The following is an 18,504-nucleotide window of genomic DNA, read 5'->3' on the forward strand; positions in this document are numbered from 1 at the left end:
GCTACAATGTCAAGTGCCTAGAGGACTACATTTCCTAGGCCTCTTGAGACCTGTTGAACCAGTGTTTAATTTTCAGGAGGTAGAAGGAGCCAGACAAACATTTTTCCTTCTCATCTTACTGAAGCCATTGCTTCCACACTCAGAGTAAGTGAGCTTGCAGCGGGCTGGTGAGGAGTTGGAAGTAGGATTTGGAAAGCCCACATGCCTCAGCAGACGTGCCACAGGTTTCTGAAATTCAGAACTCAACTTCTAAAAAAATTCTATTATTTTGTAGTTGTGGAATGGGAAACATCTGATTATCAAGATCAATTGCAAATCATTCGCAGGAGAGTTTAATCACCACTAGTTTAAAATGGAAGAACTTTTATACAGATGGTAGGTTGGATCCAACCAGTTCTGCTGCTGGAGAAGGAAGGAAGGGTCCCTTTTGGCCACCAAAAAAAGGCTATGAGGATCTTGAGAACTTCTTGCATAAAAACAATGTGGGCCTGGGGCTATAGCGATGAGTGGAACTAGGTGCAATTGAATGGAAAAGCCGGACGGATCCAAGCTTTTATTTATTTAAACCATTTAGATGTTGCCTTTCCCCATGTGGGCTTAAAGCTTACTCTTCTGCCCTGTCAATGGCTGAGTTTGAAAAAATTCAGAAATCTAGATAACCATAATTTGCAATAACGAGCTATTCATTTTCCAGTTAAAATTAAGATGATGCTTTCCTGTAATATGAACCAAAAACAAACGGCAAGCTAATATTACTCATTTATTAGATAAAATATATAATTATATTTCAACAGGATGTTTCAAAGAATAATATAATCTTCAATTACATACACTTGAAATGGTACACCTTTATTCAAAAATATATTACTTAATGTACCAAAAATACATTTTCAAACTTTATTTAAAATAAATTCAGTTCCAAACATCACAATTTTCCATCTATCTAAATTACAAACAAATCCAATTTCCCTCATACATGTGTCCCAAATTCATTTTAATTTTAACTATTCCAAATGTTCCCAAAATAGGAATTCATAGGAGATACCTATATTAATATATATATTAGTACATGAACTGTAGCTTCACCACGGTTTTGTGAAAATTAATTTTAGGCTTTTAAAAACCTCCAATGTTAACCTTTTTCTTTGCCAAAAAGAAACTCTAACAGAAGTTAGCGACTTCAACAGATTTAACAAAAAAATTTAAAATAAAAGATGTTTCTGTTTTTATTAAAAAGTAAATGAAATTCTTTTTTTTGGAAACTACATACAGCTGATCATGGTCATTTTCATACTACTTACTTGCTCCCGGGATGTTGCGAAACATTGTGTAAAAAACACGGAAGATAGCATTTTCTTGCGAGAGTTTTGCACGACATTGCGTTTTTTGTGCAAAGTTTCGCAATGTTCCGGGAGCAGGTAAGTAGTGTGAAAACAGCCCTTATTATTCTGCTACAGACTACATCCCCCCATGACCATGGCAACACACACATGCATGTGTGCACAAACACACATGCATGTGCGCACACACACAAACACACACACAAAGACCTTATTAAATAATGCTTGAATAAAAGATTATATGATCCAATGAATAAGTAAATGGACATTCTTCTTAACTTAAATAATACTCTGTATGGATTGTTTGAAAATCTCCGATTGCTCTGCTTATTCTCTGTTTCATTATTCTAACTTAGGAAAGGACTTGGAGCCTGGCTCATAAATGTATTTTCGTCTATCAAGACAAACATATCAGTTGCAGTAGCATTACAGGTAACAGACCAATGAGACACACTTGAGGTAAGAATGTTGTACAATTATTCCTCCCCCTCCACCCAAACTTAACTTGCAAAATTATGGGCACAACGACAGACTGTTTCCACAGAACTCCCAAAGATTTGAGCCTCCGGCAAATTCGACAATCCATAAGCAAAGAGAAGTAACCTGGCTCCTACTGTTACACCAATTCTTCTAAAGAAAACAGCTCTAACAATTATGTGCAATCTTTCAGCCTCTAGGTTTGAAACTACCATTTATTTATTTAAACACAGTTCAACATTTTACTTTATCTAATGGAGTAGAACTTTTAAAAGGAGAATTGTGTTTAGCTAAGCATTTTTTTTAGCCCTTTCTCAGTGCCTTTCTAAATAAATAGTCCACCAGAGTTTTCATTGGCACAATGTAGCCAAATGTATTCAATTTCCTTTAACAATATAAAACAGTCGCTGGAGTTCTGGGTTACTAAGTTTTTTTAAAAAGAGAACTATACAAAGCTTTTTTTTAATAGAAATGAAATAAGTCTGCATGATTAACTGAAGATCTGCCTTCAATGTTCTATTACACACTAAGAGACACCAATATAACTGTTTGAAATGTCATCCATACAAAAAGAAACTATATACCTTTAAATAAATAAAAGCTACTATGTACATAATACTGTACATCAAATGAGAAGTGACATAAACTGGAATATGTTTTCCTAAAGGAGGGTGATATCTTGCCTCTTACTGTAGATCAGACATTCTCTGGTCCTTTGATATCTTCTGTTTTACAGACTGATTCTAGTGGCAACCACATGATCGCACCACCATGTTTCTGTACTTTTTCAAAATAACATTTGAACTGTCGTCAAAATAGAGCACAGAGATAGCATTCAGTTTTGTAGGGGCACAACAAGGCTTAGGAACATGATCAGGAAACATTAAATGGACCTAGAAGATAAAAGAAAAAAAGTCAATAAATTTGTCCAGGGGTATGCATACTGCTGTAGCATAGTGGTTAAGTGGTTGGGTTGCGCAAATCAGCACTCTGCTGGTTCTAATCCCATTACTACCATGAGCTCAGCAGGTGGCCTTCGATAAGCCACTCCTCTCAGCCTCAGCTCCCCAGCTGTATTGTGGGGATAATAACAACATTGTCTTTGTTCAGCACTCTGGGTGGGGTGCTCATCTGCCCAGAAGAGTGGTATATAAGTGCAGTTATATTATTATTAGAGAACTCTCCTGGGACAGGGAGAAATCTGGATTCAAATACCCACTCTGTTATGGAGCTCACTGGGTGACCTTGGTCCTGCTGTTGTTTTTCACTAGCCTATCTCACAGGTTTGTTGTAACAATAAAATGGAGGAGGGGAAAACCAGTGTATGCTCCCCTGAGCTCCTTAGAGGAAGAGTGAGATAAAAAATATGATAGATAAATTAAGGCCTTGGTTTAGAGGGTCATTCTAAACGTTACTTCCTTCACAAGTTCTCCACAAAGCTGACTCAGGCTTGCGCAGAAACATAGCAGCTTTGGGGAATGGCTTGTATAAAGAAAGGAGAGCCCAAATGGGCTTGGAAAACTGTGACCAGAGGAAGGAGAGCTCCTGCCTTTCTCCTAAGCTCCCCTGCCCATGCAAAAACAGTAAGGAGGGGACAGTTTTCCCATTTCTGCTGCCTCACATGCAAAAAATACCTCTATGTGAAGTAGACAACCCCCCCCCCCCACACACACACACACATTCTTTTTGCAGTGGCAGTGGCAGGGGAGGGGGTGGGGAAGCTTCGGAGAAAGGCAGGACCTCTCCTTCCCCAGGTGGTGGCTTTCTGAGCCAATTTGGGCTCTCCTTTTTTAATGCAAGCCTCTTCCCAAAGCTGCTGTATGTCTGCACAAGCCTGGGATGGCTCTGTGGAGAGCTCATGAAGGAGTGATCCTTAGAGTGATCCTTACAAGGAGAGTAAACATGAGTTTGTGAAAAACACTCAGATAACGTGTGGGGTTTTTTTGTAACATGCAATCAGGCTTTCATTCTCTTTAAACCTAATCAGTTTCATAGGTGTAGTGCTAGTCCAAAACAGGACAGTCCAGGTACTCTGCCCTATATACAATGGAAGAGGGATGGAATACAAATAAAGGTTTGGATCCCACTGAAAAAATAAATGGATGAGTGCAAGCCCCTTGCCTCATCCCTCCTGCTGCAGCTGAAAATGCCCACTTAAATACTGCTTCTGGAGAAAGAGGTGCCATCCCAGGAACAGCGGGAAGGAGAGTCAGAAGGCTGTAGCTGAAGGAACAATTTGCAAAAAGCAACTCTCCCTTCCATCAGTGGAAATCCTCCAAGTGATCCAACCCACGACAAACAGAATTCTATGAATTTTTATTATAATATTAGACAATTGCCACATTTCTTTTATCTGAGTGCAACTCTTGGGAAGTTCGGGTTGCCATACACAGTTCTCCACTCCCTCATTTCATCCTCACAGTGATCCTATGTGATAGGTTAGCCTGAGAAACAGTAACCGGCCCAAGATATCCAAGTAGCTTAATGACTGAACAGAGATTTGAACACTAGAATGATGGTGAACAGGAACCTAGTACCACAACTTAATACCTACCATCTATTTGTATAATTCTACATATGTACCCAATTGTCCCTATCTTTCCAGTTGTAGACACCACCAACATATGGTTGCCAACTCTGAACTAGGAAATTCCCAAAGACTTGAGGGGAAAGCCTGAGAATGGTAGGGTTTGGGAGAGGAGGGCCTGCTATAGGGTATAATGCCACAGACTCCACCTTCCAAACAGTCATTTTCTCCAGGGAAACTGGAGTTGTAATTTCAGGAGATCTCCAGACCCCATTTTGAGGCTGGCAACTCTATCATGTTCTTTAAGTTTTTTTTTTAAAAAATCCACCCTATAGCTCACAAGTTTTTCTCTGTGAAACACAGAGGAAGAAAGATAGTGAAGCTCCAAGCCATTCTTTGTTACATCTTGCAACAAAGAAAGCCCAAATTGGCACTCTGTTCACTTTCTTCCACCTTACAGCTTCCTAGTCACAACATATTCTTGTGCAGGAGACCAGAAAAACATGATGTCTCTTATAAGGAAGCACACACTGTTCATGCAAACATTTGCCAATGGATTCATTAAGAGTGGGATAAAACCACAACATGTGTGTGCAGCTTTCTTCTTGAAAGAAGCAAGAGTAAAACTGCAGGAGGAAGAGGCCATTCAGTGAAGGGGCTTGGATAACCATAAGGAAAGCAACATTGAACAGCTTATTGAAATGAATGGGAGAGGTAGTGGAAACATTTGAGAACAGGGGAAAATACAGGGTCTTTGTACTTGAAAGCAGGTTAGAAATAATATTCCACACATGTTGGGTGAGTTGAAATGTGAGGAGGCCATAAAGGAGGGAATTGTAATAGAGAGGACAAAAGATTATTAAAGCTTGAATAATAAAAAAAATGCTTCAGCAGTAATAAGTTTCATTTGTTTGGTAAGACTGTTAAAATCTGTTATAGCCATCTGCCCAGCAGTGATATAAGCCTGCAGTCTTTGCCAGAGAATACAGAAGAACAGGCAATCGGGAAACAGCTTTTATGTAACTGCAACCATGAAGAGATCATTTACCATGAGGAGATCTTTTTGAAATGAACAATCGTAAATCCTAAAAATGCAGTTTAGTAAAAATTCAAATTAACTGACCTCACAAGGCTGTGATGAAAGGAAAATTGGGGAAGTAGCGTGCACCACCCTTAACTCATTGGAGGAAAGGCGGGCTGAAAAATCAATAAATAACTATACACCTTGTAGCATATTCCACTATCCATGCTTGCTCAGGAATAAGGCCCTTTATATTCAAAGCGTGCCTATACTTTCAGCCATGTTTGAGAAGTACTATTATATTGTAAACTGACCATAGGAAATGTAGCAAGGACTTCTGCTTACTAATTCTAATTTCTGCACTATTGGCTACTTTAAGCTACCGGGATCCCCACTATCAAAATTCTCCATTTTTACAAATTTACCAAATGAAATGCAGTTATTTCAAGCCAGTCAATCAATACCTTTATTGTCATAAAACAAAATTAAACAAGCCTATAATTAAATATACAAAATACAATCAGAGCTTATATCCTATAGTCCCTAATTCTCACAGCAATTAAAAGAAATCTTGCTACTGAGAGGGTAATAGGATACTGATCTGATAAAAGAAGAGAAACAAGTTATTTTAAGCATTTTCTAAAAACTATACTTTCAGCTAATCTTATAATTTCAGAGACCTAATCTTGATGGAGATAATTGTCTTTTACAGATGTTTGAAAGGCAAAGATTCTGTAAAGTATAAACAGGGAATTGGAAAAGGGAGTGGTAAGAAAATTAGACAGGTGTTGAAGAGATATAAATGAATCCATTAAATGTGATCCCTGAAAACATTTATTTTATTGATTACATTTTTATCCTTCCTTCCAAGGGTTCCCTTCCATATTTTTCCTCACAACAAACCTGTAAGTTAGTTTAGGCAAGCACAAACTTTCTACATCCAGTCTGATACCGCAGAGACTTTCTATTCAAGTTTACCATTTAATCATATGATTATATTAACACTTGCCCAGATTACCATTTTGCCATTACCACACTTACCATCTGCACATAATTATTAACACACATTTTAAGGAGCTTTGGAATGGACAACAGGCTCATTGGAGATCTCAAGACATTTTTTGCCTCTGCTTCTCTCCTGCTGCTACCATGCCTGGCTCCACCTAGAAGCCAGAGGAGATATTCCTCCTTATATCTACCTGAACTGAACTTATATCTACCTGCCTGAACTTCCTGAACAGGCAGCCAGAAATGGTGGCCCAACTCTCATGAGAAAAAGGAATCCCATGAGAGTTTGGGAACTGGCATGTTTAGCTTGTTGCACTGTTTTTAAACAAGCCTGAGGGGGTGAGAAGGTAAAAAGGATGATCTCCAGCTCCTGTGTGTAGTGGTTCTGATCAATAAAATAAAGACTGAGTCATGAGCTAGGCATACATTGAAGCACTGACAAAATCACTTTTAGCTCATGCCAAACACTGCATATATCCAGCATTCTCAACACACAAAGTTAGTGTTGTAAATTGGCTTTAAGATTCTAACTCTGAAAGGAAGAAAAAAAAAGGAAAATAAAATGGACACAGCAGGTAAGATGGTACCAAGAGTATAAAGCAGTGATGAACAATTGCCAGCACGGTGCATTGGTTCAAGTACTGAACTAGGATCTGGGAGAACCCAGGTTCAAATCCCCATTTGGCCATGGAAGCTTATTGGGTGATCTTGGGCCAGTCAGTCACTCTCTCTGAAGGCCAAGCTACAAGTGACGAATGACACTTGCCTGGCAAGTGAACAGACTCACATGTATTCCTCCTTGTTCACTTGCCATTCACTTGCTCTCCACTTGATCAAGTGGAGCGCAAGTTGAATGGCAAGTGAACAGGGAGGAATACACGTGAGTCTGTTCACTTGCCAGGCAAGTGTCATTCGTCACTTGTAGCTTGGCCCTCAGCCTAATCTACCCCACATTGTTCTTGTGAAGATAAAAACAGAAGAGAGGAAAATAGTGTAAACTGCTTTGGGTCTCCATTAGGGAGAAAAGCAAGGTATAAATAAATAATAAATGTGATGTGTCAGGAAGAGAAAGCTGAATTAGGCTGAAAATATTTGCTTATGTAAAGACTGAGGGAATTGGTTGTTGTGGGTTTTCCGGGCTGTATTGCCGTGGTCTTGGCATTGTAGTTCCTGACGTTTCGCCAGCAGCTGTGGCTGGCATCTTCAGAGGTGTAGCACCAAAAGACATGTCTTTTGGTGCTACACCTCTGAAGATGCCAGCCACAGCTGCTGGCGAAACGTCAGGAACTACAATGCCAAGACCACGGCAATACAGCCCGGAAAACCCACAACAACCATCGTTCTCCGGCCGTGAAAGCCTTCGACAATACACTGAGGGAATTAACAAAAACTTCTGAAGTTTTTTTAATGCAAAGATTTTGTTTGCCCCAAGAGCTTTTGTTTTATTTATTTTTATAGCAAGTGTTCTGCATAAAAAGCAAGCATATATAGATTTATAACATATGCCACTGGAAACATCTGCTGGCTAGAATCACCAAACCCCATCTCTCATGCAGCACTCAGGCATGTGAAACGAGGCTTGTTTTAATGAACCAGCCTAGTTTGGAGATTCTTCAAGGCTGGGCTTTTTCTCAGTAGCACTATCACTATGAAAAAAACTTTGCTACTTCTGAATCCTAATCAAGTTTATGAACTCATCTTGCATCATTTCAATATTCATGATTTTGACACAGGAACAAGTATGATTCTTGCAGCAATTTATGCAATGCTACCATTTAATTAACTCCAAGAGTTCCTGTCAACATGTTAAAAGGACTGCATATACTATATGCCAGACAATGTCTCCTAATCTGAGATGAAAAGGAACTATCTAGTCTGAAATAGGAAATTTACCAATGTTCAGAGTAACCAACAATTCCCTAGTGTTCAGGGGGTTTGATACAAGAATAAAATCCTTGTTTGTTTGTTTGTTTGTTTGTTTGTTTGTTTGTTTGTTTGTTTGTTTGTTTGTTTGTTTGTTTGTTTGTTTGTTTGTTTGTTTGTTTGTTTGTTTGTTTGTTTGTTTGTTTGTACATCTGCATGAAATGTTTGTATTTGTACAACTTAAAGGGGCTTCTAAATAATTCTTTGCCTTTGAATGACAAAACTTCTGTAATTGCAAATGCATACACAAGAAATAATAGAAAATTTATGGAATTTAAATATACTTTTTTGTCTAGGATGCAATCTTATGTTTATTTTTATTTATACTCTGCTCTTCTCCCTAAATGGGACCAACAGCAGCTCTTCACATGGATCTCCCCTCCTGAACTTTATCCTTACAACAACAGCCTTGTGAGGTGGGTTAGGCTGAGATAACCTATTGTTCTTAAGGTCAGCTAGCTTTGGTGGCAGAGCAGGGGTTCAAACCCAGTTTTCCAAGGTCCTAGTCCCACTGCACCACAAAGGCTCTCCTTTAATCTTCACCAAATCAGGTGCCCAGCTGCCAGTGAAATCTGTAGAATAAGGTGCTTCTGTCTCGTTATCTAGTTGAACACAAACATCTCTAAAATGTCCCTGGATAGCAGTCGTTCCATTTAGGGATACATACATACCAGAGTCTGCACTATGGCATGGTTTGTAGCATTCATGTGGGCATTGAGAGGAAATGAACATTCTCCATCACAATAAAATGCAGCATAACCCTCTGGAGCTATAATCCAATCCTGAAAAATAAAGATTGAACATTTAGAACCAGGCTCAATACTTTCCACTTAAGAAGTTTCCTATCTGGTGAATAGAGGAAATGCATCAAAATCCAGGCACCAAATTAATATGAGAACAAACTAACACAAGCATGTAGTTCTGCCTAAGTCAAATGAAAATAGAATTCCAATGAGAAATATATAGTTTACAACTGAGCCAGCATCTAGGTGGCAGTCAGTAAATACATATATATAAGGAAGACTTTGGAAAAATTACTTTGAAATCTTTTGTCACCTTTTATAACACTCCTTCTGTAGCCATAGCCCTGTCATCTTTAAGTCTGTATTTGATCAATGTGAGAAGCAAGTACAGGTCTGCAAACCTTGGTCCCTGCAACAGTTACCAATGAGCCATGAATGGGCCCAGTTTACAAAGGACAGCAGGAGGTTGGCCCCAGTGGCTAAACCTTTCCCCCCATTTGCTTTTTCCCCTCACAAAACCTCCCCCCCCCAGCTACTTTTCCTCCAAGAAGGCTTCCATACATCTTTGCTGTGTGGTACTGGGAAAAGTGGCTGAGAGAAGACTGCCCACCACATTTTTCTTGCAAACTGTACCTTACTCCAACACTTTATAGAAGTTCAATTGCTGCTACGAATCACAGAGCTAGGATGCCCCACATTTATACAGAGCTAAAGCTCTTGGTAGCCTTTGCACTTGAATAATATTAATTCAAGGGTACTGTTATGACTGAAGTCACGAAAGAGAGCTGGAACAGATGAACACAAGTGTGCCAGGAAAGCATTGTAAAGTTCCACAAGGTGAACATGGCATTACTTCATGAGCCTCTGGTATAAAGCAAAATATGTCTTCTCCAGTTACTGATTATAGCATTTTGATTATTGCACTTTGACAAATCCAAATAACTCCAAGTGGCACAACTGCCTTCAACTCTGCTGGGGAATACCATAGTTTGCCATGTTGCTTTGGTAGCATACATCATCTAAAACAGAAATATTAGCACGGAAAGTGAGCCATAAATGGCATATCTCACTATAAACACAAGCAAGCGATCCCGCTGGATTTTCAGTGGCTTCAAACCTGGGTGCAGCACCTATGTGCTTGACTTTCTTTTCTAAGGACTTTGTTGGAGGAGCATTTGGTTGAGGCAGCAGTTTCAATCCAGACAAGTCACAGTAGTAGTCCATACAAAAACACAGGGAAATCATACTGGGGGACTCATTCTTGCTGATAAAGTCTATGTAAAAGAAAACTACACAAAGTCCTACAAGAAGTATCCCTTGCAGGGGATACAGCTACTCTCATTTTCAGTTCTGCATTAACTGGAAGGCACAGGAACCACCCATGTGAGCAGGCACTATGAAGTATATAAATTGGCCTGAGTAGCAGCTACATCTGCATGCCTCAGTCAATGTTACCCCAGGGGACTGGGAATCATCTAGTCCCTTTAAGTGGTTCTTTGAGTGAGCATTTTTTGGACATAAGCAGAAGAATTTTGTACTCTCAGTCTCATCCTGCCCACTGTTAAAACTCCTTTTTATCATTGAAAACTGCTTTAACATCTCTCAAAGCCCAACAGCTTGAATACCATTAAAACTAGCATTAAGGCACTCTGGGGAGACACATGCTTCTCAAGGGATAATCACTAGTGTCATGAAGTAATATAAATTTTAAGATGGATACAGCAAGGCAGAAAACTGCTGAGACACAGGAAAATGTGTTTGATTGTGACTGAGTTAAACAAAATTTTAAACACAGTTCTTAGATTAGATCTTTTGACTTCAGTATTACAGATTCCATATTTTGTAACAGCTCCTGAAATTAATAGTTCCTAGAAATTAAAGATGGTGTATTCTCAAATAAATATATGGCATTAAATCTTGTAGCATCCTCTGTACTGCAATACAGAAAGGCTATAGGAAACTGTTACAGCAGTAACCTCCCAAGATTTATGGACGGGAATATATAGGAATTCATATTGAAAGAGGAAGCACATTGGTTCTTCAGGTCTACAGGTTGGAAAACTGGAGAGTATAAATCAGAAAATGAAAAGGTTTGAGTATTTACATACTAATACAGAATGAAATAAACTGAGAAAGCAGAGGTGACATATTATCTTAAAGAAGGAAGTGAGAGGCAAAGGATGGGACTGATTACTGACTGAGTCTCTGTTTCCACCCATCATGCTTCTGCAGACAGAAAAGGGGTGTGGGGGGAACTGTTCATCTTATTGCCAGAGACAGAACTCCCTGGCAGACAAGTGGAACGAGCAGTAAGAGAGAGAGCCTGCTCTCCACAGTCATTTTCTATGTGCAGAAGTGCACTGGAAGAAAATAAGGTTGTCAGGTCTCCCTACCTGCCCCCCTTGGAAGGAGATGGGAGGCCTGGCACTCAGCTTTTCTCCACTGTTCGCGTGTGTGCTTTGTGTGTGCTCTCCCAGCATGTGCAATGATGTCACTTCCGATAAATGACATCATCATGTGGGCTGTGGCTGTGGGTCACCCTGGGAGTGCTCCCATGCTCCACAGGGGCCCAAATCAGGCCCTATTTGAGGCCCATCTGGGCTGAAGCGAGCCCAATCTGGGCCAAATTGTTACTGGATTGGGCCGATTCAGCCCAAGTCTGGCTGCTGCAGAGCGCAGGAGTGCTGTTGTGCTCCACAGCAGCCCAATCCGGGCTGATTCAGGCCCAATCTGGGCCAATTCAGCCCAGATAGGGCTGCTGTGGAGGGGGGAACACTGCTGCACTCTGCAGCGGCCCAATTTGGGCTGATTTGGGTCTGATCCGGGCAGATTCAGCCCCAATTCGGGCTGATTCAGCCTGGATCAGGCCATTGCAGAGCACAGGAGCACTGCTGAACTTCACAGTGGCCTCATTCTGGCTGCTTCGGGCCTGATTTGAGCCTGGATTGTGCTGCTGCGGCACACAGGAGCATGCCGCGCAGCCCAGGAGCGCAACCTCGGAGGTGCGTTCCCCCCCCACCAGCCAGGTAAGTGGGGGCAGGGGGTGAAGGGTGGGAGCAGGGGATCCCCCGCCACCAGTGGGGGACTGGCAACCCTTGATGAAAAGCAGAAGCAGACAAAGCCTCTTCTGCTGGTATGCATGTGTATTCCCCCCTACACACAAATGCACACACACCATTTTGAAGGTGAGTGCAGTTACACATTAAATGCAATGCGTGTTTAACATTTTGTGTAATCATACCCTAGGTTAGAAGCACAGCCACCATATCCCACGTACAGATTATGAGGAAGAAGTAGAAAAATATACAGAATACAGGGAAAAGGCATATTTAAACCCTTCTCCCTGTTTAATTTACCATACTTTAAATTTCCCCTACCCCAGATACTATTAACTCTACATGCTTTCAAGCTTGCTAGATTTAATATGCTACCATCTCCATTGGTGATAGGAAGATACTAAATTTATTCCATATAATCGTAGATTTTATCCTTATTCTGTTAACTCAATAAAATTTGTAGGTTATGTGTTTTTCCACTGTGGATTTTACATACAGGCATGCCTGGATTAATTGTAACCTGTGTTGGCTGATAAAAAATTGTTTTCAGAACAGTGGACTCGCAGAATTTTTTGCGTGGTGTTGACAAAAAACCCTAGTGTGTGCATGTATGTATATGTAAAGCATTTGTATGCCGTGCCTTTCTGCCCAAAATAGGGTCCCCAAGCCATTGTACATTAAAACACTTAAAAAAAATAAATTTAAAACAATATTTTAAAAATTGTATAAAAACAATTCAATAAACATACAGAGTGGGACAGATGAATCACCTTGGGGAAGAAGTTCCAAAGTTTTGGTGCCACCCCAGAAGCCAAGTTTCTATACTTTGCAATGAAAATATATGCAGAGATGGTGTCTTATGCATAATTTATTTGAAAAATGCTCATTAGATTTTCAGTTGTACTAGATCGATGATGTAGGTGGAAAAACCTGATTAACTATTAAATCTATTCGAGGAAGGAACATATAATAATAGCACATTTGGAAAGGAGAAAATTTCAATGAGGGAAAGGACACAGAGGAAAAGATTAAAATCCATTCTCCAAGTGCTGATTAAACTACAACCCTCCACAGGTGATTTTAAGCATAGTTAAAAGATCCAACAATGGACCTCCTAAGTAATGTGTAGCTTGTTGTTGGAGGTCTGGTTTGTCTCTAAATCATGCTGCATCCATAATTCTGTCTTTTACATCTCTATGATTTTCATTTTAAATAAAGGGCAGATAGCTAGTTGTATTGAATCAAACAGGGGTGCAGTTTTCACAAACACTTTTGCTCATTATGAAACGCGTTCTGTCTTTCAGGAATTTTTTATGGCGGCAGGATTAAAAGAGACTGCCAGCACTGACAATGGTTGGAGATAAGCGAAGATGCAGGTGGTGTAACTTCTATGGGTTGGGGAACTCAGGAAACATCTGGCATTTGCTGGTGAATGACTGTGCTTCTGAAATTCCACACTTTCCTAGCACTGATTCAGACTTACATGGAAAAGGAAGCATTACCCTGATCTTTGCTCGTCCCAGTGACAGTGCCCCTTAGGCCATCAAATATGATTGGCTATGTGTCATAATGATGTCATCTCGATGATGAGCCTATCCCTGGCTGGAGTCTCTCTAGGAAGAAAAGGCTATGCTGTAAGCAGCAACATCACAGAACATAGCTGGCAAGTGCAAACAGCACTGAAAATGGGTAAACAAGATGCTTTATGGGAACCACTTCTGCCCACTCAGAAGCAAACGTTGTGTTTTGAAAATGTTAATGAGGAACATTCTGTACAGTACTAACAGCTAGTGATTTGGTCTAGATAACGCAGCTGAGCTGGAATTTGCATCTAGACCTTCCAACACTTTGGGCTATATTTCTCTGTGCCTTGCAATCTCCCACATACTTCAGATGTATCAAATTGTGTTTTATTAGAATTATATGAAAAAACTGGTCAGTTAGTTTCCTTGAGACCACTATTATAAGCAGCATGTAGTAGTAGTACTATCTCAGTGATTCTCCAAGTTTTTGAAGTAGTACCCTCTCCCTCTCTCCAACATAAAATGTAAGAACATCAATCGCATCAGTTAACTGACCAAATTTGCATTTCATTTTCATTTTTAGTATTTATAAATATATAATACTTTTAAAATATTATTTTTCCATTTGAAACTGTAACACATTTATAACAACAGAGAGTCCTGATATAAAGAAACAGGATCTAATGTGCAAAGACATAGATCTTTAGCCTTGTGGTTACTGTACAATCTATTATATGGCTAATGTGGAAATTTTATTGAAGAATTCTTCCATGTTTCAGCCCTAACTCAGATCAGGTCTTTTCAGTAGCACATTGTATTGTCATACTTTATGCTAATTTTTAAATAAAATATAATAAAACTATCTTTTTAATGTATGTGTATGTGTTTATATATGTGTGTGTGTGTGTTTGTGTGGCTTTAAATGAGAGCCATTTTTCTAAGAAATTTGATGTATAATTAGGATTTTCCATCCTTTTTACTTGCATCAAGATCTTGTCCATTATTATGATTTTCTAAATTTTATTATACTAGTTTGTGATGGTAGGTGTTTTTCCCCCTTCCAATTTCTTGCCACTAGGAGATTGGTTGCTGTTAATAACAATACTATGAGTTTCCTAATTTCAGGAATTGTTTCATTGTCTGAAACTCCCAAAAGAAATTCTTTGGGTTGTAGGGAAATGGAATAATGTTATTTTATTGATATGATATGAAAGGTTCTCTCCAAGTGGTCAAAGCCCTGACTGATTGATTCTCAAACCTGCTTTAAAATGTTACATTATCAACCAATGAGCTGTAATTCATAACCAATGGGCTGTATTTCATAGCTATTTCTATGTCATCAAGTCATCTGCAGCAAATATCACCAAACATGAGGGTTGCCAATTCCTGGGTTGGCAACTCCTGGAGATTTGAGGGTGGAGCCTGTGGAGGGCAAGATTTGGGGAGGGGAGGGACCTCAGTGGAGTATAATGCCATAGAGTTCACCCTCTAAAGCTGCCGTTTCCTCCAGGGAATGTGAACTCTATCATCTGAGGTCTGATAATTTCAGGAAATGTAAGTTGGCAACTCTACCAAACTCTCTCACACGCACATATAAACACACAAGCACACACACACAGTGGTTACTATCTAAATATTAAAACTGATCATGTCCTTACCTCCCACCCCAGGTCTCGGAAGCTCACATAAAGTTCATGCTTTTTACATGCCTGTTTCTGTTCACTTGTGTTATAATCTGCAGAAATAAAATAAGTGTATTATAAAGATTTGTATATCTTTAAGCATTAGTTGTTTTCTACCTTTGGTATCATAAACATCTTACTACGAGTAAAACAAGACTAATCCTGTCACTTCCACAACAGGTAGACCTAGATCACGGAAATGGCACAACCACATGAATTTCAGAATCCATAACCACAGTCCATAATGCATGTGCAAATGTAAAAATTAAATTATAATGTATTTGAGACAACTACTTGTCATGCTGACTACTTTAGTATCAGTTCTGCTAACATTATCAGAGGAATATTGGAAGAATAAATATTGTGTCCATCACATCTGTAGTAGAAATGAGGCTTAGTTTTAGATGTTACATAAGTTCAAGTGTAGCCTAAATAAACATATCAATAAAATACACAATTTATTCAAATCTTACTCTATTTTCTTTTGCTATGTGCAGGCCTATTAGTTAAAGATCTTCCCTTGGCAAACATGCCAGCAGAAATCATTTGCCAGTCTAGTGTGTGTTTAGTACATAAACTGCAGCAACGCTGCAAATTTCTCAGTGAACCTGTTTGGGAGTCAAATTTCCATTGTTTAGCACTGACAATCAGACTGTGAACTGATCAGGGATATATTCTAGCTGCACTGAGCAATTTGAATGGCTACTGAGCAAGTTTGAAACTGCCTGTTGGTCTGATCCACTACTGCCAACCAGTAAAATAGTTGCACAGAGAAGCTGAAAAAAGGGAGATGAGAAAAATTACTTCTTTTTCCTCCCTTCTAAAGTGGGTAGGGAAGAAGCAATGCTTTCAATATCTATATTACAGAGAGAGGAGCAATAACTCCTTTCCACCCCCCTGCCCACCTAAGCAGGAAGGAGACAGAAAAAAGAAGAAGAAAATGATTTCTCCCCTTTTCTCTGCAGCCCAAACCAACAGCTGGTTGGAGGGGGGGCGGGAGAGACAGAAGAGAAGGGAAATCAGCTGGGCTTCTGATCACACCACTAAATTTGTTGCATCTCATCATGCAAGGTTTCCAGAGAGAGCAGAAGAACCCTACTTCTAGTTGATCTGCTGGGTGTCAGCTCCTGATTGCCTCTATGATGGACCCCCCCTTCAGTCCCCCACTCTGAGGCAGATTATCCTGCCAAAACCCAAGTTTGCCTGCTTTGGCTGAACAGCCCCAAGTAGCATGCCTCTATATGTGGTTTTAAAGTTTGTTTGTGTCCCACCCTGATAAGCAACGATAATTTTGACTTTTTAGCTCAGCCCAGAAACTTGATGAAGGAAAAGCAGGAGCCCTCTTCTTCTGTGTTGGAAATGACACTGGAGACTGTATAGCATTCAAAAGAAACAACAACTTTATTGAACAGGAAAAGATGTAGTAAGGGCAGTTAGGGAATGAAAGTGCTAAGGTAAAAAAATGTTAATAGAACAGAATACTTTTTAAGTCACAAGCAAAATAGTTTTCTTGAAGCTGTTTTCCTTTACAACAGACCTGGGGTCCTCCACAGACCCAAACCCCCTTTAGACTCTGAGCAGGAATTAATCTTCTCCTAAGAAGAATTACCCCTTCTTCACTTGGTTTGAATGGGAGTCTCCACTTACTACCCAATCACTCTTTGCCAAAATAACCCAGTTTTATAATGGCTATGTAAATGGGTTTCAGCTTGTGCTAGCTTTTATACTTGTAATTCTTAACTAGACTTCTCCCTCAAGATAATGATGTTACAGTCAGGGCAAAAGATTCCCTTTTCCTCTCTTCAGAAGAGAACCTGTCTGACCTTCCCTGTCAGACTCACTCACAAAAAACTTTACTCCAAAACCCTGTCACTCACAAAATATTCTACTCCAAAATCTTGTCAGCAGTCAACTCTCATCCTAAAGGCTGATTCTGACTGGCCAGTCAGAGAGAGGAGGCAGCAGTCTGTCAATCAAGCTGTCATTCCAGACAATTGTTAACTACTTCCCTTCCAGCTCTCTGAGTGCTGCACTTAGGAAACTTTCTTTAAAGTGTTTTCTCTCACAGTATCACCCCCTATAAAACTTTGCCAGATAAAGAGCAAACTCTGAGATCAGCTCAGAGTCAGCTCAGATGGCTGCAGGTAGCCTGTTCCTGCAAATACACAAACAGGTTGCAAACAGCCTGTACAGGAATTGGCTGACTGCCTTATCAACACTGGTAAGAAGGAAGTGATTCAAACAGGCAGTTGTTTCAGAATCCGTAGCAAGTATTACAGTAGTATTAAAGTAGTTAATGATAAAGTAGTTATGATTACTACTTTTTTTAAGCGACAATGTTCATTACACAATTTTTAATACAAGAATGCAAAGGAAAGCAACACCATGATTGATATTGCCACTTTACCTGCATCAAAGTATGTGGAAATGCCCAGTGAGAGGTTTTTTGCTTTTTTTTCTTCCTTGAACTCCAGATCCTGTCCAGAACTATATGGTGAGCCAGACCACTGGCCCAACAAGGTCAGTACTACCAATTTAGATTGGCAACAGCTCCTCAATCTTTCATATTATTGACTACCTGGCACATCACAGAATACGCAGGTTGGGCATGGGGTCGCCAACCTTGTGTTCCATGGTCAGTCGTGCATTGTGGGTTCTCCTCAATTCCTGTTGGCATGGCACCAAATTTGGAATGGGATCATGGTGCCTGTGGAGAAGGGGCTTCAACCTTCCCCTTTTCACCCTTTTCCCAACCTGAAACAGAGGAGAGGACTCTTTGTATGCAGGAACTGAGGAGAACCCATACTCACATCTGACAGTGACACAGGATGGGAACTCCAGACCCAACCTGGGTACTTCTAATGTGTGAATTGGCATCCTTTGAACCTGGGACTTTTTGCATGCAAAGGGAGTGCTCTACCATTGAGCCACAGCCCCACCCCTTGTTGTTCAGCATTACATATTTCTATCTTTATACTGAATGGTTGTGTCTATTTTTATGGCTCCCCTTCCTTGTTAGCTATTCTATGGAGTGCTTACCTTGCCTGCAGATGATGGGGAAAGAGGCTGTGCTTGATTTACTGATCAGTTTTTGGCAAACAGCATACAATGGCCTCACAGTAAAGAAGCATAAATGTACTGAGTTCCTTGATTCTCCACAAGTTCTTTGGAATTCTCTGTCTCCACACAAAGCCTTTGTGCTTT

The 18,504-nt window shown here is 40.0% G+C and overlaps 1 protein-coding gene across 1 annotated transcript in view; it reads right to left on the bottom strand.

Annotated features, from left to right (window-relative positions):
- Positions 1–769: 769 nt before the first annotated feature.
- BMP5 (bone morphogenetic protein 5) overlaps positions 770–18,504 on the bottom strand; it is a 76,359-nt gene continuing 58,624 nt past the window's right edge. Inside the window, exons 5-7 of the mRNA XM_054978075.1 lie at positions 15,277–15,353; positions 8,968–9,078; positions 770–2,710 (exon numbers count right to left, since the gene is read on the bottom strand). Of these exons, the coding sequence (XP_054834050.1) occupies positions 2,561–2,710; positions 8,968–9,078; positions 15,277–15,353 (338 nt within the window). The 3' untranslated portion in view covers positions 770–2,560. The remainder of the gene's footprint in view (positions 2,711–8,967; positions 9,079–15,276; positions 15,354–18,504) is intronic.

Source organism: Eublepharis macularius, chromosome 1 (assembly GCF_028583425.1).
Source record: "Eublepharis macularius isolate TG4126 chromosome 1, MPM_Emac_v1.0, whole genome shotgun sequence".
NCBI classification, from domain to species: Eukaryota; Metazoa; Chordata; class Lepidosauria; order Squamata; family Eublepharidae; genus Eublepharis; species Eublepharis macularius.